General features: G+C 37.3%; 1 protein-coding gene across 10 annotated transcripts in view; it reads right to left on the bottom strand.

Moving 5' to 3' along the window:
- Positions 1 to 907: 907 nt before the first annotated feature.
- The window catches only part of LOC111154411 (phosphatidylinositol binding clathrin assembly protein), a 104,943-nt gene continuing 83,680 nt past the window's right edge, over positions 908 to 22,170 (bottom strand). For 9 of the 10 annotated variants that reach the window (XM_022513988.1, XM_022513978.1, XM_022513981.1 and 6 more), the window contains 3 exons: positions 21,478 to 21,537; positions 19,968 to 20,072; positions 3,833 to 3,929 (listed from right to left, as the gene is read on the bottom strand). In XM_022513988.1, the coding sequence (XP_022369696.1) occupies positions 3,837 to 3,929; positions 19,968 to 20,072; positions 21,478 to 21,537 (258 nt within the window). In that variant the 3' untranslated portion in view covers positions 3,833 to 3,836. Of the gene's footprint in view, positions 2,554 to 3,832; positions 3,930 to 19,967; positions 20,073 to 21,477; positions 21,538 to 22,170 lie in introns of those variants that run through there. The other variant, XM_022513987.1, reaches the window with a different exon arrangement.

Here is a 22,170-nt window from a genome sequence, read left to right as displayed (position 1 = left end):
TAGCTGGGTACTAAGATGGTGTGGGTATGTACAGGTTTATAACCTAATACAGTTAAGCATTCAACAGCTAATGTATCTCACTTGTTATACTGTGACTAAAGTTGTATGATCATGTGTTTTGTATTTCTCCTTCCATGGTGTATGGGCATCAGAGCAAGAAGCAGAAAATGTGCTTCATGGAAGAAGACCACACAGGAGCGAAGTATTTGTCAGTCGACAATGCAGAGGGACAAAATTCCCTTTTTGGTTTATAAACAGCAGGTCATAAAAAGGACAATGGATCATGAAACCAAAGACCTGACTCCTTTATCTATTAGCTTATCAACCTGAGCAAGTTGCTTTCCCAGTTCCTGATTCCAATCTGTAAAATGGGTAAAATGTGGGTAACACCTATAAAACAAGTCCCAAAGTTGTTTCAATAGGATGAAAATATTTCTGAAGCACCTTCACAAACACACAAGTAATAACAACAACAATAATAAAAGTAATTATAAAAGGAACAAGCCAGAGACCTGAACAACAACAACAATAATAAAGTAATAATAAAAGAACAAGCCATAGACCTGAAATAGAAGATTCACTCAAACACAAGAGAACAGTCAAATCTGTGATAATGTTAAGGAAGTTAACTACAAAAGTACAATTTCCCAGTTTATATGAAAATGGTTTAATATTAATGGAACTCAGAAACTAGTAAAATTAACAAAATATATTGGCTAAAGCTGTTTTTTTTTCCAACCATGGCAAATATTATGCAGACACTTATCAATGCAAAGTCTTTAATCCCTCCATCATGTAGGACGAATCCTACTTACTACTCCATATTAAACGTGATACATTCAGAGGTGTCTCTGGCAGAATAATCACACGCATCAATGTGCCAAACACAACCATTTTCTCCCTTTACACTTACCTGACCGAAGACCTCTGATCAAAACACAAAAATCAACTATTTTAATAAGTGGTTTAGTTTATCAATAAGGGTCTAGAGGGAAAACAAAAGGTACAAAGATAAATCTTTTAGGAAATTAAGTTAAAACAAATAAAATTTACATTTTATTAAGTCAGCAAATATAATCACCTGGATATATTTTTACTAGCAAAAAAATTGATACTGATGATGAAGAAAACGCAGAAGGCAAAACAAAACAAAACAAAACAATGCACCTCAGACCAGAATACCATAACAAAAAGTTTTGTGGAAGCTGCATTTTATTTGAAAATCCACCCATTTTTGCTAACATACATTTTAATATTGTAAACAAAAATAGAATCTGCAGAGACAATGCAACAAGTATGCTTAAACTCATGTACAGAATTGCTTTCCTACAACAAACTGTCCTTCTTAAGGCCCCTCTCAACCAAAACGTTAAGATGTATTTACACAAAGCACCGATCAACAGTGCAGTTTAATTCTTCGTTAACTAAACTCTTGGCTAGACATTAACTTTAAAGATACTATTTCCCCTTATTTAAAAGGTACATGATCATAACATGGCATGAGCCAAATAAAAGGTTTCAAGGATTTTGTCCCCTCCCCTCCCCCCTTAACACCTCCTAGAGTTTTACTGAAAAGAAGGAAAGTCTTGAAGTGAAAGCAATTCCTCACATTCATTTTGGAAAGGCCCTAATGTCAAATGGAAAATAATGACATGCCAAGCACAAAGCAGTAAAGTTCCTTCCCAATGCACTAATGCTGAATTTAAAATGTAGTGCTTTTCCTAGTCAGCGAACTGTTCCCTTGCAAAATCCTAGGCACAGAATTGACTATAAGGATTAATGCATTTATAATGCTTCCCTAAATCCCATAGAGACTGAGAATTCTTAAGCGACTCAGACCTATGGACTTGCCTTAAAATATTTAGTGCTCTGTATGTCAGCTGAAAAGCATTCTGAATCAGATTCACTTTTATGGATAAAAATCAAACATACCGTGTACATCCATACTCATTTTCATAAGGAGGTCTGATACAATATTAATGTTATGTAAATTGATAATCATAAATAAATACAAATACTTAAGGAATGTCTACTGCAAACTGAATATATAATTTTTTTAAAAGAAAAGTTAATTTTAGTTACTGTTCCTGTATCTGTGAGGACTGGAGAAAAGAAAGATACTGCATAATTAAGAATTACGATTTTGATACCCCCCAAAAGAGTTCTGTTGCATTACAGTAAAGGACACAGCTCTTCTCTCCAGGCAGCTTTTCCAAATACAAATTTCACACTTTCCAAATAAGGGCTTTTCTTGGTAGGTTACTGATTATGGGTATTAATAAAAGTTGAAAGAACTGAAAAGTTAGTCACCAAAAAGACAGATCTTAGTCTGAAATCATGGCAATTCTTGGCTTTATAAACTGTATTGATATGTTCTATAGACTAGTCCCAATTTCCTTCATGGGCCTTCACTGGGTTACTGTAGCATTCTAATGGAAGAAGAGAGTTTAAGAGACAGCAGTTTGGATTTTGCTGGAAGTAAGTATTTGCTGCTTGAGCACTTGTCTTTTTGGAATAATTCCATTCTCTTCCATCTAGTTACATAAACTGTATCTGGAAGAAAAAAAAAAAGAAGAGTGTAAGTTCATTTACAGCATTGTAAGATGTCTTCTCATTAAAAAAAAAAAAAAAAAAATGCTCTGTGGCTTTTACCATTCAACTGGCCCAGAAATGTTTACTGCATGTTTATCACAACCCTGATTACAAAACTAGGTCACTAATACCAGCTCATCATGTGCCAGGACTCAATATCTGAAGCCTAATTAGAGGGACTTCCAAATATATCTAATTACTAAAACCAAGAGACTGGGGAAGAAAGAAAATGAATGAACAATTTTTCACTGACAAATTGAGAACATCTCTCCTTGAACACAAACATTCCATGTGAAAATCTCACTGAGAAAAGCACAATCTGGTATCATTTCCAAATGGTATCATAAAATTAAATAATTAAAGGAAGAGTAATATTATGCTTACTAAATCACTTCTTTACTAATATAAATAAAAATCTGAAAGATCTATGAAGGAATAGTTTTCAACAGGGCCTCACTATTTGCTCAGATACTTCACTCAGGATATCCCTTAAACTGTTCATCCAAAGACATTACTGAAGTAGATGTGCTAATAAACTTGTCAAATCAGAAGATCTCTCAACTCTCAAAGATCTAGAAGCTCTGTCTCCACTGGGGGCTAGAGCACCAAGAAGAACAAACTTCACCACCTTCCAGCAAAAAGAGGCAGTGTGGATCAAACAGAATTCTTCTATCAAAAAGGGCATAAAGTATTCACATGCCCTTAACTTCCAAAAAAAAAAAAAAAAAGTCTATTTTGGGGGAAAATGTTACTGGTTGTAAATGAAAAGGCACACATAAATATAACATTTTAAAGAAACCGTTAAAATGAATTCTTCACAAATAATGTTCAGGGACATTAAAATCAAACTAGAGATGCTCGTAGTCAAACTCTAATCCAACGTGTAGAACTGTGTTGTTCTCCATACATCTTTTAAGAATGACCCAAACATCCAGTTCTTAAGGGTGGTATTTGATCCCATCCATCTGCTGTGAGCAGTGGATGCTTATATGTAAACATGAGATGGTTCTTTGATTTCACACCTTCTAATTATGTTAAAGCAGTTTCCAAAAATTGTTTGTCCTTACGTCCTATTTTGAGGTCTATTTTTATTCTTCACCTAAAGAACAGAGGAGGAGGAGGAGGAGCGAGCTAGTGTCCTTTAAAGAAACAAAGGAGAAGAGCGAACTGTGTTTAATATTTGATAAACTTTTTAAGTATTTAACTCCCCATCTCACCCAACAAGCAGCAATACCTAAAGTGATTTATAAGAAATCCTCCAAAGAGAGCTCTGCAAAAGGGTCCTTTCCTGAAGCTCTGTGAGGACTGTGACTGGAGGGGCTGGATGCTGCCGACAGCTGGGGGAAAAGAAGACAGAGAGAGGGAAAGAAAAAAAGATCTCTGAATGACAGAACATGAAAGCAGAAAATGTAATGAAAGAAGAAGTGGTTTTGTTTTCATCTTTAATAAATATAGAGGCAGCCTTTGTAGAAAATGGAATTATTAAAACAAAAGTTTCAATCACATGTCAAGTTAAAGGTATCCAATGGCATGTGTTTTTCAGAAAACAAATTCTTGTTTCTGAAATTCCAAAGGAATGAAAGTCTTTTACTCAAAAAACGTTGATAAAAGCTGACCCACAGTTAAGACTTCTATTGTGGGTAGGGGAAAGAGGGGAAGAAAGGGCATAATTGTGATTTTTTTTTTCTTTTTAACTAAGGAAAGATGGCTTCCTACATCCAGGCTACTTGTCAAAAGCTGTGCAAACTCGGACCTCAGTTCAGACCCAATACATCCATCTGTAATATTCTTTCCTTCCTTTTTCCTAAGAGGTGGAAAGTCTTGTCCTCAGTGCTCACAGTGTTTTCACATGGAGTTGTCTTCTGCTCTTTCTCTGGACGTGCTATGGCTGATAACATACATTCTGGGAGGTAAAAGTGACGTTAGAGGTCACCTAGTCTAACTGCCCACACACATATGCCCTGAAAATAGGGAATACTTAAGATCATTGATTGTCTTCTACTTGATAACATTTGCTGGGTTCTTGGAATTAGCGCTCTCATTTAATTTGAATATATGGTGAGGCAAAAAGAGTTTGTTAAACTCAATAACGTGTCATCAAAGACAGACAGTTCCTGAAGAATAACAGGTTCATTTTCATATGTGTAGCTCCTTCACCAAACCTACTTTGAATATTTCAAACCAAACACAAATCCTTTTAGTTTGGAGCAAAATTTAATTTTTTATCTCCCTCCCCTGCATAAGACTGCAGAGACATGCAAGCACAGAGGCATGCAAGCATTACTAAATGAGCTATCCTTCTAGGGATGTTCAACTGAGTATTAAATCAAAGTTGACTAAGGGGGAATAGTTTCAATTTATATTTCCAACACTCAAATCCTATTATGGATTTCAAGCCTCATCATCGGTCTTTGCTGGTTCAAAGTGATCTCAATTTTACCTTTTAAGAAAAGCACTACAGAGAATGAATAGACAATGACTTTCAGCAAATATTACAACACAAGTACATGCAATTTGTTGGTGTGGATGTCAAAAGCAATTTAAAGGTCTGTAAATCAACTTCAGTTATTTTAGTGGTTGAGTTATTTTCCTAATCCATACCTTTTGCTCAGAAATAAACAATCAAAGACAATGGGAAGAGACAATGGAAAGGATGATGAACTTACATAGGCAGCTACAAATGGGAGGACAGAGCAGCAGACTGGGCTTAGGGATTCAAGTAACAGCCAGGTAGAGACAAAGTAAGGTGGTTTGGAAAGATGGTTCCTCCTCCCCACTTCAGACCAACCATGGATGACCATTCAGAAGCAGAATGACTTCAAGTAAAGTGATCACCAGTCTCTGAGCTGGAGGGACTCTAAGATTAACTGCGTTTCTCTCCAAAACAAATTTTCTCTTTCACTTGGAAGTTCAAACAAAAACATCAAAAATCCCTTATTGGGGTAGACTGCATCCAAAATCTCAAGTCTCCTATGAGAGACTTAAGACTAAAGATTTAAAGACTAAAATGTCTTAAGTCACATGTTTTCATGAAGTTGGCAGTCTGAAGACCTGACAGTCCCAGAGGAAAATGCATGAAGAATATGATCAACAGAAGGGAACACTTCTACTCTTCTCAATGTGTGAGCATACTGCTAGAGAGAAGTCCTACAGACTTAGAAATAATGTTAAACAGGATCTATTTCCTTGGGGAGAAAAAAGTGCCAGTTTCTAACTAATACTTCTATTCAAATAATCCACACACCTAGAGCTTACATTTATAAATATATAGCCAAATTAAAACATAAGAAAACAAGAGCCAATATCCTTGTATAAGTTCTACGTCATCAACACTCATCTCAAGCACATGAAACTATGGCCCAGACTGGTTTGGCTGACTGCAGAGCACTACAGGCATGGTGGTGAAGCAGCCCTGAAACACCTGTGCCCACCTCTTCCCGGCGCCTGCAAACCACAAGCATACCATGCACTGGTGATACAGTAGCCGGCTCTGAGAGAAAATAAGGAAAAAGAAAAGGATATATGCTGCAATAGCCTAATTACTGCTCAAGGAAAGCAGGAAGAGCAAAAGAGCATGAAGGGCCCAACAGGATCCTGGTGGGTGAGAAACAGGGACTAGAAGAGTCTGAAAAGTCACCTGTAAGTAAAAGAGCTGACCCTCCTTTACTTATCATTCTACGGTAAATTAGAGACTATGTAGGGCTGCTAGTACCAGGTGTGTGTGCGCTCTTAAAAAAAAATCCTACTTCAAATATGCCATCACACACAAAAATAAAACATGGCGTGGGGGAGTGGTCTGTTAAGTGTCTGACTCTTCATCTTCACTCAGGTCTTAATCTCAGGGTGGTGAGTTGAAGATCCGGCCTAAGGCTCCACGCTGGGCAAGAAGCCTATTTAAAAATAAAAGAAACCCAGGGGCACCCGCGTGGCTCAGCTGGATGAGCGTCGGACTCTTGATTTCGGCCCAGGTCATGATCTCAGGGTCAAAGGACGGAGCTCCTGCTCAACAGAGAGTCTGTTGAGGACTCTCCTGCTCTCCCTCCTACCCCTCCCCCTACTTCAGCTTTTCCTCCCATAAATAAATAAATGAAATCTTTAAAACAAAATAAAACATGGCCTTTTAGTCATTTATTTCAACTATTCTCCATACCAACTCCCACAGATCTAAAAAAAAATTAGCACAACTATCGTTCAAATAAAACTGACCTATAACACAACTGAATATGCCTTTTTTTTTTTAAAGATTTTATTTATTTATTTGACAGAGATCACAAGTAGGCAGAGAGAGAGGGAGGAAGCAGGCTCCCTGCTGAGCAGAGGGCCCTATGTGGGGCTTGATCCCAGGACACTGGGATCATGACCTGTGCCGAAGGCAGAGGCTTTAACCCACTGAGCCACCCAGGTGCCCCTGCATATGCTTTTTTAACAGTCACTCTTACTGTTAAGTCTAATACAGACATACTTATTCTTCCTTCCTCATCTCATAGGAAAATAAAATATTGAGAAACAATAAAAGAAGAGCAGTATATAAATAGAAATACTAAGATTTACAAGTAACTGATGATGGTAACTCTTCACTGAAATTCCTCCACCCTTCCCCTCCACTCTAATCAACCTTTAAAACATAATATTGAAATGGGAAGAAAAATTCTAATGCTACCAAAAATCTTTGCTTTTATGTCAAAAGCAAAGGTATTTTTGGTTGTAACATGTGTTTATTGGTATAATACAGAGAGTACACAAATCCTAAGTTAACTTTAATAAAAGTCAAACATACTTAAAAGAGATTTCAAACAAAGAATTCTATTGCTACACCACATATCAAAACAAAAATGGTTACTCCTTCATTAGCTTCCTGTTTTCAACACCAAAGAAAGAAAATTTCCCGTCAGAACAAGAAAATAACAGCAGTGTCAAAGTGAGACTAGTGCAACTGAAAGCTTACAGGAGAATGAAGAATTGGATATTTAAGGATAAACTTCTGACGTATCACTGGCTGTGCTCAAAATTCTTGGAGAAGATGCAACCCTGACACATCTTTTCTTTCCATTTGAATTCCGCAGTCACCCAAAAGCCTGGATAGCAAATAGCAATGCTGTAGAGACTCACTCTGTCCTTGTTAGAGAAGCAAAGTCAACACCTTAAGAAGAAAATGGGTATTTCCTTCGTCCGGGTTGACAGAGCTGAGTTTTATAGAAAGATAGCACTGAATCTAATTTACCTGGCACTTCTATAAATGGGGCTTAGACTATCTAGACCCAATACTCCTACCTCCCTTTAAGACTGTCTTGAGGATTAAATGAAAATATACATAAAGCATCAATACATTCCCTGACATAATATTAGCTCAAATACTAGTTCAAACCTCCCTATCACCTACAATCATTGCTCATCTATTCCTGTAAGAGGCCCAGCTCAAATGTCATTGAATCCACTGTGCTCTCAACATGCTGTGTTTCTCTTATAATGGTTCTTACTGCCATCAACCAGTCAGTCACTTCTGTGTCCATATTATATTCAACCTTAGGCTCCTCAGATGTAAGAAACATAATTTACCTGTCTCTTGTTAAATTTAAAAAAAAATTAAATTAAATGTTAAATTAAAATGTTTTTTGGTGATAAAACAAGCTCTGTATAAAAATAAAAACCAAGGTTTATGTCAACTATTATTATAAGACAAAACAGTAATTAAATGTGCCTATAACACATCCCTTGCTTGCCATTTACTGGAAATACGGCACCCCAGCTTGGTTAAAAAAAAATTTTTCTGAACTGTGTTCCATATGAGCTTTAAGCTACATGCTTTTACCTGTTTTATGTAGTCAATTTCCACTAAAAATGTCTAAGAAGAGAATTTTAGACTTAGACATTTCAAAAAAGGTTTACCCTTCCCCCAAAACAGATGAGCTTATTTCTTTGGTCCAAATAAATATTTTAATTATTATAAACTGAAGTTTCATACTTCTGGGTAACACTACATTTCAAAAAGGTTGAGCCATTAAAGTCCTGCTGATACAGTCCTGAAGACTGATGTGGCCTGGTTTCTGTGAACAGTGTCCACAGTCTACTGGGCACATGGACGATTCCTGCACTAATGCAGACTGTGCTAAGGAGGGCCGCCCTGTCACCACCATGGACTATGTCCATGTATTTATCTGATGTTGGCATAAGAGTTATAATTAAGGTTTCAAAATAATGAAGTATGTATTATTTACAATCAAAGTTATTTGTAATGCATGGAAAGAAATATAAACTGTATTAGATCAGAACAAATTAAATTAGAATTTGGGAATAGAGGCAAGCACTGAAAATAAGGCAACCTTATATAATTTTTTTCTAAAAACAAACAAAGTTCCTCAAAACCCTCCACATTCCTCAATTTCAAATATTTTTATTTGATCCTTATAGCAACTTATAAAGTACACAAGATAAAATTACCATTTTACAGATTAGGAAACTGAGGCTCATCCAAGTTACAGAGTCAACTTGCCCTGAAACACTTGGTTATAGTGACACTCAACACTGTTGAATTCTGTCCTCTCAAAAACATAGGAGGTCCTAATTCCCAGGACCTATGAATGTGACCTTATTTGGTAACAGTATCTATGTAGACGTAATCAAGTTAAGATGAAGTCATTAAAAGGACACTAACACAATGATGGTGTCTTTTTAAGAGGGAAATGCCACATGAAGACAGACACGGGGGAATGGGATGTGACAGAGGCAGAGATTGAAGTGCTAGAGCTGCAAACCAAATAATGACTGGGGCTAACTCTTTCCCTCTGGGAAAGAAGAAAGGCAAGATCTTCCTCCAGAGGATTTGGAAGAAGCAACGGCCCTGGGCCACGTTTTCAGAATTCTACCTCCTGAACTCTGAGAGAATGTATTTCTGATATAAGCCATCAAATTTGTGGTATACCTTGCTATGGGTAGCCCCATGACACTAACAGTAGACTCTAATGCAGATCTGCTGACTCCAAGGCAGGTGCTTTTGTTTCCTCTCTAAAATCTGCTATCCCAGTTAATTTCAACTCAGCCAGAATTTATGGCTATATTTAACATACAGGAAAAAGTTAAAGTGTAACAGAGAAATAATTTTTTAAAAGGGACTCCTCTAGGGGTGCCTGGGTGGCTCAGTGGGTTAAAGCCTCTGCCTTCACCTCAGGTCATGATCCCAGGGTCCTGGGATTGAGCCCCAGATCCGGCTCTCTGCTCAGCACCACCCCCCGCCTGCTTCTCTGCCTGCTTGTGATCTCTGTCAAATAAATAAAATTTTAATTTTTAAAAAAAGGGACTCCTCTAGTATATGTTAGACAGTCAATATACCCCTGTATTTTCTATCCACACAGTGCTGTATATGCTCAGTTATGGTCATCACGAAGGTAGAACTTTACGGTCATTCAAGGTTTTAAGAGTATGTTCTGGTTTTGTTTAAGACAAGAAATTAGATCTCTACCTTTTAGAAAGAATGTCTTTAGGAAAGAAACAGTAAAAAGGCCTTATTCTCTAGGTTGTCTTATTAACATTAAAAGGGCGCCTGGGTGGCTCAGTGGGTTAAGCCTCTGCTTTCGGCTCAGGTCATGGTCTCAGGGTCCTGGGATCGAGCCCCGCATCAGGCTCTCTGCTCTGAGGGGAGCCTGCTTCCCCTTCTCTCTCTGCCTACTTGTGATCTCTGTCAAATAAATAAACAAAATCTTTAAAAAAAAAAAAAAAAAGTCAGAAGATGGGACTTCTCAAATTTTTGTTCTGATTCAGGTTGTACCCCAGGGATTACGGAAGCACTCTCATCTATGGTATTAAATCCCAATTCCCGAACTATATTCCCTCATGGTATCTTCTAGGAGGCAACGGTAAATGAGTATAATGCACTACTGACAAGGCAAAAGGTCTTTTTCACAGAAATCCAGCTGGGCAGATCAGGTGACAGAAGAGGCACTGCCAACACCCACAATTAAAACACCAGGAAAGTTAAGAAAGGAAAAAAGAAAAGAAACGAAAAGAGTAAGAGATTAAGCCTAACAGCAAAAAGAGCCACTAGTTCTGACACACAAGAAAGTCATTAAAAAGGCAATTTTTTGTAAGACTTGAATTATTCCTATATCCAACAGTGTCCCTATTTAGAAGGGTAAAAGACACAACAAGCCATTGTTTCCTTTCAGACACTTAACTGATGTCAGACTTACTTAAAATTGGCCGTTACAAACAAAACACAGCAGCCATTTTGCATCCTTAGCCATATCCTCCATAAATAAAACTAGCAAACCACCATATTAAAACAAAACCAAACCAATACCAATCAAGAAACCAACAAAACTTTCGACAGTTCACTTATTTAATTTTTTTAAAAAGATTTTATTTATTTGACATAGACAAACACAGCGAGAGAGGGAACACAAGCAGGGGGAGTGGGAGAGGGAGAAGCAGGCCTCCTGGTGAGGGGCTCGATCCTGGGACACTAGGATCATGACCTGCGCAGAAGGCAGCAGCTTAACAACCAAGGCACCCCAATAGCTTATTTTAAAAATTAAATACCCATATGTAACACTCTGGTTTTCATACTGCTTTTGAAAAGTAGATTGGTATGGGATCAGAGTAAGTTTCTCATGTAAGGAAGTGATAAGAATATAACTAACAAAATACCCACTCCCCACCCCCCAAGATCTTCAACAACATCTAAACTGCCTCATAAACATCCACTGAAAGAATATTACTTCGCATCATAGTGACTTCAAAAGAAAACTGAAACTAGATGAACTGTCTTCATGCTTTTAACAGAAAAGCTGCATAATGCAATGTAGAATGAGTTTAATAAACTACTAGTCAGCAATGGGTATTTCAATGTATACACCAATAAGTACTAGTAAGATTTAAACACCATTAAGAGAAGGAGTAAGAGTCTCCTAAGAGTCCCCATTCTCCTCAAGTTAATAAACAAACACACTTAAAATAAGCCATTAAACAGTGAGCGAAACTGGGAGGAAGCATGAAAAGAGAAAAAAAGTCACCAATCACAGGGATCTAGTATTTCCCACGTAGTCAAACATCTAGGTAAGATACACTAATGCAGAATTTTTTTTCCTTAAAAACTACAATATTCAAAAACCCCACCAAAAAGGGAGAATTTCAGACCAATATCCCTGATGAATATGGATGCTAAGATTCTCAACAAGATCCTAGCTAATAGGATCCAACAGTACATTAAAAAGATTATCCACCATGACCAGGTGGGATTTATCCCTAGGTTGCAAGGGTGGTTCAACATTCGCAAATCAATCAATGTGATAGAACAAATCAATAAGAGAAGAGAGAAGAACCACAGGGTCCTCTCAATTGATGCAGAAAAAGCATCTGACAAAATCCAGCATCCGTTCCTGACTAAAACACTTCAAAGTATAGGGATAGAGGGAACATTCCTCTATCTATGAAAAACCCACAGCAAATATCATCCTCAATGGGCAAAGCTGACAGCCTTCCCTTTGAGATCAGGAACACGACAGGATGCCCACTCTCACCACTCTTGTTCAACCTAGTATTAGAAGTCCTAGCAACAGCAATCAGACAACAAAGAGAAATAAAAGGTATCCAAATTGGCAATGAAGAAATCAAACTCTCTCTCTTCACAGATGACATAACACTTTATATGGTAAACCCAAAAGACTCCACCCCCAAACTATCAGAATTCATTCACCAATTCAGTAATATGGCAGAATACAAAGTCAATGTACAGAAATCAGTTGCTTTCTTATACACTAACAATGAAAATACAGAAAAGGAAATTAGAGAATTGATTCCATTTACTATAGCACCAAGAACCATAAGATACCTGGGAATAAACCTAACCAAAGAGGTAAAGGATCTGTACTTGAGGAACTACAGAACACTCATGAAAGAAATCGAAGAAGACACAAAAAGATGGAAGACCATTCCATGCTCTTGGATCAGAAGAATAAACATTGTTAAAATGTCTCTACTGCCTAGAGCAATCTATACTTTCAATGCCATTCTGATCAAAATTCCACTGGCATTTTTCAAAGAGCTGGAGGAAACAATCCTAAAATTTGTATGGAATCAAGAGACCCCAAATTGCTTAGGAAATGTTGAAAAAGAAAAAAACAAAACTAGGGGCATCACACTGACTGTTTCAAGCTTTACTACAAAGCTGTGATCACCAAGACAGCATGGTACTGGCATAAAAACAGACACATAGACCAGTTGAACAGAGTAAAGAGCCCAGATATGGACCCTCAACTCTATGGTCAAACAATCTTCGACAAAGCAGGAAAAAATATACAGTGGAGAAAAAGACAGTCTCTTCAATAAATGGTGCTGGGAAAATTGGACAGCTATGTGTAGAAGAATGAAACTCGACCATTCTCTTACATCATTCACAAAGATAAATGTGAAATGGATAAAAGACCTCAACGTGAGGCAGGAATCCATCAGAATCCTAAAGGAGAACGTAGGCAGTAACCTCTTCGACATCAGCCACAACTTCTTTCAAGATATGTCTCCAAAGGCAAAGGAAACAAAAGCGAAAATGAATTTTTGGGACTTCTTCAAGATCAAAAGCTTCTGCACAGCAAAGGAAACAGTCAACAAAACAAAGAGGCAACCCACGAAATGGGAGAAGATATTCGCAAATGACAATACAAAGGGCTGATAGCCAGGATTTATGAAGAACTCCTCAAATCAACACCCACAAAACAGATAATTATGTCTAAAAATGGGCAGAAGACACGAACAGACAATTCTCCAAAGAAGACATACAAATGGCTAACAGACACATGAAAAAATGTTCATCATCACTAGCCATCAGGGAGATTCAAATCAAAACCACATTGAGATACCACCTTACACCAGTTAGAATGGCCAAAATTAATAAGACAGTAAAAGAATGTGTGTTGGAGGGATGCCTGGGTGGCTCAGTGGGTTGAAGCCTCTGCCTTTGGCTTGGGTCACGATCTCAGGGTCCTGGGATCGAGCCCATCACTGGGCTCTCTGCTTAGCAGGGAGCCTTCCTCCTCTCTCTCTGCCAGCTTCTCTGCCTACCTGTGATCACCATCTGTAAAATAAATAAATAAAATCTTTAAAAAAAAAAAAAAGAACTTGTGTTGGAGAGGATGTGGAGAAAGGGGAACCCTCTTACACTGTTGGTGGGAATGCAAGTTGGTGCAGCCACTTTGGAGAACAGTGTGGAGATTCCTTAAGAAATTAAAAATAGAGTTTCCCTATGACCCTGCAATTGCACTACTGGGTAGTATTGGTATTTGGTATTTATCCCAAAGATACAGATGTAGTGAAAAGAAGGGCCACCTGTACCCCAATGTTTACAGCAGCAATGGCCACGGTCGCCAAACTGTGGAAAGAACCAAGATGTCTTTCAACAGACGAATGGATAAGGAAGATGTGGTCCATATATACTATGGAGTATTGTGCCTCCATCAGATAGGGATGAATACCCAACTTTTGTATCTACATGGACAGAACTGGAAGAGATTATGCTGAGTGAAATAAGTCAAGCAGTGAGTGTCAATTATCATATGGTTTCGCTTATTTGTGGAGCATAAGGAATAACATGGAGGACATGGGGAGATGGAGAGGAGCAGGGACTTGGGGGAAATTGGGAGGGGAGACGAACCATGAGAGACTGTGGACTCTCAAAAACAATCTGAGGGTTTTGGAGGGGCAAGGGGTTAGGGTTGGGTGAGCCTGGTGGTGGGTATTATGGAGGGCATGTATTGCATGGAGCACTGGGTGTGGTGCATAAACAATGAATTCTGGAACACTGAAAAGAAATTTAAAAAATAAGTAATTTTTTAAAAAAGCTACAATATTGGGCATGAAACAGAACATAATCCCCATCTTTTTAAGCAAAGGTTACATAAAAATACCTTTAAAATACAGAGTAAGACAGCACAAAAAATGAGGGGAGAACAGGGTGAGTGTATAGGAAGGCATAACTTCAATACTACAGTGTAGTCTATTAAGTTAAAGACAATATCCGAAAGAACAGAGTAGTCTAGTCTGAAATAAGAGCCATCTGGAAGGTATTCAATAACACTAACGCAGCACTTAGAGTAACCTAAATACATGAAGGACACAGAACAGAATTTTTGGCAGCTAATTGGCAGTAAGATGAATATATCTGGTAGGGCTGAGATACTCTAAAAATATTAACGTAACTTAACGTAAGCAAGCAAGAAACCAGAAGATACAGGTTATGTCCTAGGTGAGTAACAGGTCCCAAAAAGCATTTCAAGGAGCAGGGAAAGATTTTTGGTAATAGGTGCAGAACTGGGAGTTGATTGAAACATTTCATTTTGATGGGATTTCACTTTACATTTAAATTACTGTTTACTTTACCATGTCTTCCCTGTCTTCAAAGAATTTTGAATCCAAATGAAAAACGGGAGGAAAATAATGAGAGAACTAAAAGGTTAATTCATTAAGAAAAATTACTCTGTTTACAACTAGCATTTGAATGGACAGAATTAATCCAAGGGACTGTCTCAGAACCATTAAAAGCTAACAAATTAAACTGATTTTAAATACAGCTATAAATTATTACACAATGGTTATAAGTAAGTGAAAAGATCAATGAAGAACAAGTAAGTTAATATAACAGAGAAGGTAAGTTTTCAACCAGGTTCACTTGTCAGACAATGTTCAAAACTTTTATGAGTCAGGCACTGTTTTAGGAATCAGGGACAAAGAAGTAAACAAACACACAGAAGCCTACCTCTATGAAGCTTATAATCCATTCCAGGAGTCTCTTGCTAGACAGGATGGATGGATGGATGGATGGATAGATGGACAGACAGACAGGACAGACAAACAGATGTCAGGTAATAGTAAGTTCTATAAAGAAAAATAACGCAGGATAAGGAAAAGAGCTTCAGATCTCAGAAGTACTGGAAAGGGACAAGAGAAGACTAAAGAATAAAGAATGAGAACTGGGTAAGGTATGCAAGTGTTGAATCACTGTATTGTACACCTGAAACTAATATAACACTGTATATTAACTAACTAGAATTAAAATAAAACCTTAGGGGCGCCTAGGTGGCTCAGTGGGTTAAGCCTCTGCCTTCGGCTCAGCTCAGGTCATGATCCCAGGGTCCTGGGATCGAGCCCAACATCGGGCTCTCTACTCAGCAGGGAGCCTGCTTCCCCCTCTCTCTCTGCCTGCCTCTCTGCCTACTTGGGATCTCTGTCTGTCAAATAAATAAATAAAATCTTTAAAAAATAAAATAAAATAAAACTTAAAAAAAAAAAAAACTAAAACCATTAAAAACAACAACAACAACTAAAAGCATTACCAAAGAAAAAAAAGAACAAAGATTAAGTCTACTTTAAAACATATGAAGGCTTTCTGGCAAAGACAAGCAGTAGGATAACACTGGATACTTTCTGAGAACTGTAAAGGCATGGGAACTGAAGAACCTGAATGTTCTATTTACTCACTATTACTCTTACAAATAAGGAGACTTTGTGAGGTAGCTGTTAAGAAAGAAGGAAAGTTAAGAGGATGAATATGTTGTTATATTTAGATTCATTTCCTTAGGTTTCTAAATATAGAGATAAGATGCTAAAAATACCACGCATAGATTATTCCAGTATCTACAGAATGAATTAAATTAGAAAGACAAGAAACACAGGGAGACTCTTGTAAAATAAGCATGAGATAAAGGGTTCCAATCTGGGTGAAGGCTGTAGAAAGCAAGATGGATGGATGTAATGATAGTAGAGAAAAAAAACTAACGGGGCTTTGTGATGAACAGTTGGAGAACAAAGGGTTAAAGTAATGAAAAGTAACATTAAAAGTTAGGAGATTCTCGGGAGCCTGGATGGCTCAGTTCGTTAAGCATCTGACTCTTGATTTCCGCTCAGGTCGTGAGTGTCTCAGCATGGAGTCTGCTAGAAATTCTCTGCCCTTCCCCCACTTGCGCTTTCTCTCCCTAAAATAAATAAACCCAATCTTTAAAAAAAAAATCTGAAATTTTGCCTTTTAACTGATTGAAACCAACAGAAGATTTTCTGAGCCATTTCACTGCCACCTGATTTTCTCTTTTTCTAGTTATCTATTTGCTTCCTTACATGCTTTCTTCAATTTATATTTAGAGTTAAGTGCTCACATCAAATTTGATTTCTTAATTTGAAATTAATTACTCTAATGTTCTTATTCTCTTCTCTTCTGGCATAATTTCATTAGGAAAAGGTATTTCTGTCACTGTCTCTTTTCACGCCCATGGAAATTCTTGCACTTTTCTGGTGTTTTAGTGACTTAAGTGGATTTTTAGAAGGCAACAGGATATAAAACCTAGAATAAGAGGAGATGCTAGGAGACCAGCACTTTTTTTTTTTTTTTTTAAAGATTTTATTTATTTATTTGACAGACAGAGATCACAGGTAGGCAGAGAGGCAGGCAGAGAGAGGAAGGGAAGCAGGCTCCCTGCTGAGCAGAGAGCCTGATGTGGGGCTCGATCCCAGGACCCTGAGATCATGACCTGAGCTGAAGGCAGAGGCTTTAACCCACTGAAACACCCAGGTGCCCCTTTTTCACAATTTTTTTAAACCATGTATTTTTTTTTTAAAGCAAATTCATATAAAATGTTTGAGTAAGGTTCAAAGCACTCCCAACACTAGAGATATTCTTGACATCTACAGAAGTTATATTCTGAAATGTGTAAATCCAGCAGGAAACCCAAAGATTTGCAGAGTTGTTCACTGCTGCCAAAAGGAAGACAGTGTTAGTATAGTAGCCATTTGGGCCCAATCCCATTAAGTAGAGAGGAAGAGTGTTAGAAATGAGCACTGGACCAGAAACCAAGGATTTCTGGGGTAAGCTGCATTTCATCATTTATTTAGTTGAAGAACCTTTCCAAGTCTCAGCTTTCTCTATCTCTAAAACAGGATGGTGATAGCAAGCCCATCTACCTTAAAAATTATTTTGAGAAGAAGGTGATATAAGTGCTCAGAAAATGTTAGGTGGTGTTCAAGTAGGTGGTATTCAAGTAGTTCCTAGTAAATTTGTAGCACTGGAATATAGCTTTTTCTCTTAAATACATTTAAGGTCCTAATCACTCAATCAATCTATACAGGAAAAATAATAAATAAATGACAGGGGTTCTGGGTGGCTCAATTGGTTAAGCATCCAACTCTTGATTTCGACTCAGGTCATGATCTCAGGGTCATAAAATGGAGCCCCACATCAGACTTCACACTCAGCAGGGGATCTGCTTCTTTCCCTCTTCCTCTGCCCTTCCCCCCACTCGCACATGCTCTAAAATAAATAAATTCTTAAAAAAAATAAATGATCCGGGACGCCTGGGTGGCTCAGTTGGTTAAGCAGCTGCCTTCGGCTCAGATCATGATCCCAGCGTCCTGGGATCGAGTCCCACTCGGGCTCCTTGCTCGTCAGGGAGCCTGCTTCTCCCTCTGCCTCTGCCTGCCATTCTGTCTGCCTGTGCTCGCTCTCTCTCCCTCTCTCTCTCTGACAAATAAATAAATAAAATCTTTTAAAAAATAAATAAATAAATAAATAAATAAATGATCCATATCTGAGGTTAAAAGTATAAATAACAGGGGTGCCTGGGTGGCTCAGTGGGTTAAAGCCTCCGGCTCAGGTCATGATCCCAGGCTCCTGGGATCGAGCCCCACATCAGGCTCTTTGCTCAGCAGGGAGCCTGCTTCCTCCTCTCTCTCTCTCTCTGCCTGCCTCTCTGCCTACTTGTGATATCTCTCTCTGTCAAATAAATAAATAAAATCTTGAAAAAAAAGTATACATAACAAACAAAAAAACTGGAAAAAAAAAAAAAAGAAAAAAGGACATGAGGGAGACCTACAATCTCAAGAGAACATCTACACCAACCATTAGGGAAATCATCATTTTAAAAGATTATCAAAATCTAGTACTTCTTTAGCAAGTTAAGCCAGTATTTAGAACTACCATTGGTAAAAGACAGAACACAAGGTAAACTATGTATATATTTCCATAATCCATTTTATAAAAACAAATACATACAAAATAACTGACTTAAAAAAAAGTTATGGCTGCATCAATTACTCTCACTCCCAGCCATTTTCATTATAAATACTTTGATTAAGAAACAGGAAGAAAAGGTTACTTTAACATGGACAAAAGGGGAAAAAAAGAGGCATCCAGGCAAATATATGAATTGCAAAGAACATGGCTTTTACCTTTTAATGAGGACTAAATTCACTATCCACTCCAAGTTACTGGTAGTCCCTGAGATGCCAATTTATGAAATGAGTTAAATGCTCAAAAGTCTAAAAAACAAAAGGACTGATCACCTATGCTTCCCAAGTCTATGAAATACACAGAGACTAAATTCAAACTGGGTTAATACAAACTAATATTGGTAGTGTAACACTGTAGGGATTGGCAAATGGAAATACTACATGTATTCAAGCGGGAAAGGAATAACAAGTCCATTACCAAATGCTCACATCAATGTTTTCAAATAAGTTTTAAACACATGAAAGTAACCAATCACTTGGCATCAGAAGCAGTGTAAGAAAAGAGTACTTTAATACTTGCGTGTTATTTCTACCAAGTGTTACACAACAGGAGCAGAGTCGTAACGAATGAGAAGCCATTCTATCACTTCCTGAGTGTTACATCTACTAATATGCCACAAGAAAACTGAGTAACAAAGAAACTGCACATCTCTTCTAACCACAGTGGGGAAAAGCTTTTCTAAAAAAAATCCAGATTCCCCTAATGCTAATAATAATGGGATGAAAGTGTGAATATTTGGGGTGAAATTTCAGGAACTGGGAGAGGGTCCTAGAAACAATTGAAGAGGAAAGTCTCTTCTTTAAAGAAATTAGGTCAGCATGGCATTTCAAGATTTTTTTTTTGCCTTCCCATCATCCCCACCTCCACCACCATTTGTTTTTAAATACATGTATCTAGTGAAAGAATAACATTCACCACTTTTATAGACTTGCTACATTCCACAAATATCTCAAGGGCAACACCTTTGTTGTAGCACCAGTCAAACCAAAACACTGGAGCTCTGAGTTTAAGGTTTCTAGGGTTCACAAAGGAGAGCAAAGCCACAATCATGAACAGAAAGTAGGTTCCTTAAACTCAAAAAAAAAAAACTGTCCTCTGCATTGATCAACTGTAAGTTGTCAAGAATTTTCCATCCTTAATGTTTGTAATCTGTTTGTCCACTTCTTCCAAGTAATCAATATTCTTAAAAGTGTTTTTAGATGATAAAGAGGCAAAGAACATCCATTGTCAAAGGGAAAAATAATTTGTTTCTTAAGTTGTATAAAAGGAATTTTTAGTATTCTATCGTTCCCATATCACGCACATTTTAGAAGAGTTACATGTGGCACATAAGTACCTGTGCTCCTGATACAGGACCAAAGGGGTTTGGTGGTCTCATGACAGGCTGGCTATATATTAAGGTTGGCTGCGTCATTACAGGTACACTTCCCATTTGAGGAGGCTAAAAAAAAAAGAAAAAGAAAAAGAAAAATATTAAGTTAGTTAATGTTGATTAACATTTTGCTTAAGTAGTAAACAAGAAGAACGGCAGGAATGGAAAGTACTAGAATTTTAACTCAAAGGAAAAATTCTTGTAAATACAAGTAAGACTGATAGCCATAAATTCTTAAGAGTTTTTTTAAAGTCTTTGATGTATATACTTCTAAGGTTTAAAAAAAAAAAAAGCTTAAATTTAAGCAAATTTAAACCTTACTACAGTATGGCAGACAAAATTTTAACCAATTCAAAATTTTCAAATTTGCAGTTTTAGACATAGGAAAACTTGAAACTGTAAAATGGCTAAGATATTTCAAAATAAACTACCTTTGAATGTCAAATCAAGTTCTTATGCCATTATGCAAGTGATCCTAAGTGAATACAGTTGTTTCTTTGAAGTGGTTTACTCTCAATGATTCTTTCCTTTTATTTCATCTATTGTTAGGGAGAACCAAGAATAGGCTTAAATAACACATTCTTGAGTAACTGAAAATTGAGTCTCAACCAACCAAATAATTCATTCTTGAGTAATTGAAAATTGAGTCTCAACAAACCATCTCTTTGTTTAAAAACTACTACTCCATGGTATAGAATTAACACAAATAAGTAACCAAATAGAGAACATACACACCGCAGTATCATTTTGGTTAAAATACCATACTCTATAATCTTATCTTTCTACAGGTTCTACCTTTCAATTAAACTCCAGAGCTACTTCCATAAAATGTAAATAAAGAAGTAGCACAGCAGCCACAGTAGCAATCCCAAGGGATGTGATGCTGCCTCTTATTAGCAACAGTTCCTCAACCACATACAGGGGTTGAAGCCATTATCTCCATTTCTTATCTAAGTGAATCTTAGAGAGGTGGGAGAGTAAGGGCAGTGTAGACTGGATTGCGGGCAGCTTAAAAGTAAGGCAAGTATTTCTGTATGGTAGTAATTAATCACTGTCATAGGGAAGTTTCTCTGGCCTATACTGGACTAAATTTGCCCCTACACAATTCAAGAAATGTTAATTCCTCTCTTCCCCTATAGTATTAAGGTTTTAAGACTTCAATGGTATTAATATAAGGGCACACAAAGGGTTGGAGATAACATTCATGTTTAAACAAGTTTGTAATGAAGTATAAATACTTAGCAAAGTTATGAGGGGAAAAAGAAGCCAGGTAATACTATGAACATTCATAAATGATATCTACTGTAGAATGACAATTCTAGAAATATTTATGAAACCAATGTTATGATACAAGATTCTATGTTATGCACTAAAGGTATGTGCGTCACCAAGTTCATTTTTTAGTAACTGTAAAAAGGCATGTTAAATATAAATCAATCTATTCTCAAAAAGTTATGTCTGGACAAATACTTACAATTCCATATCCTATCATGCCTGTGGGTGTAGTAGCAGGATAGGCCATTACAGGGGGTGCCTGACATGGTGGAGAAAAAACAAACAAGGGTGTATAACTCATGTTACATCAGTTGAGTTCAAGGAATCAATAGCATAGTTCCACTAAAAAGAATTGCTAAGACAGCTGTGATTAAATGTGACACTCAGGATCATTAATAACTGTGTCAGTTAATGCTCAATGAAAAAAGAGTGTCTTAAAATTAGCGGAAAAGCAGATCAGAAAAATAAAAACATTTAAACTTAGATACAACAGTGATCTAAAATTTCAACGTGCTTTTTACAGGTTTAAAGATCTTCAGATTTAAAAAAAAATACTGAACATTCTAAAATTTGAGGTCTATTGCTATTATAAAAAATGTTTACCCAGGGGTACCTGGGTGGCTCAGTTGGCTAAGCACCTGCCTTCGGCTCAGGTCATGATACCGGGGGTTCCTGGGATCGAGCACCAGGTCAGGCTCCCTGCTCGGCGGGGAGCCTTCTTCTCCCTCTCCTCCTTGCTCTTGCTCTCTCTCGTTCTCTCTCTCTCAAATAAAGAAATAAAATCTTAAAAAAAAAAAAAAATTACCCAGAAAAAGTATTAATGAATGTCTTCCTAGGTGCTTCAGTATTTTGAGCAAGAAAAAAAAAAAAGTTAAAGATCCCATATCATTTA

Source organism: Enhydra lutris, unplaced genomic scaffold, assembly GCF_002288905.1.
Source record: "Enhydra lutris kenyoni isolate GAN:26980312 unplaced genomic scaffold, ASM228890v2 scaffoldscaffold37, whole genome shotgun sequence".
NCBI classification, from domain to species: Eukaryota; Metazoa; Chordata; class Mammalia; order Carnivora; family Mustelidae; genus Enhydra; species Enhydra lutris.
The sequence above is the reverse complement of the archived record's forward strand: the minus strand, read 5'-3'. Positions and strand labels throughout refer to the sequence as shown.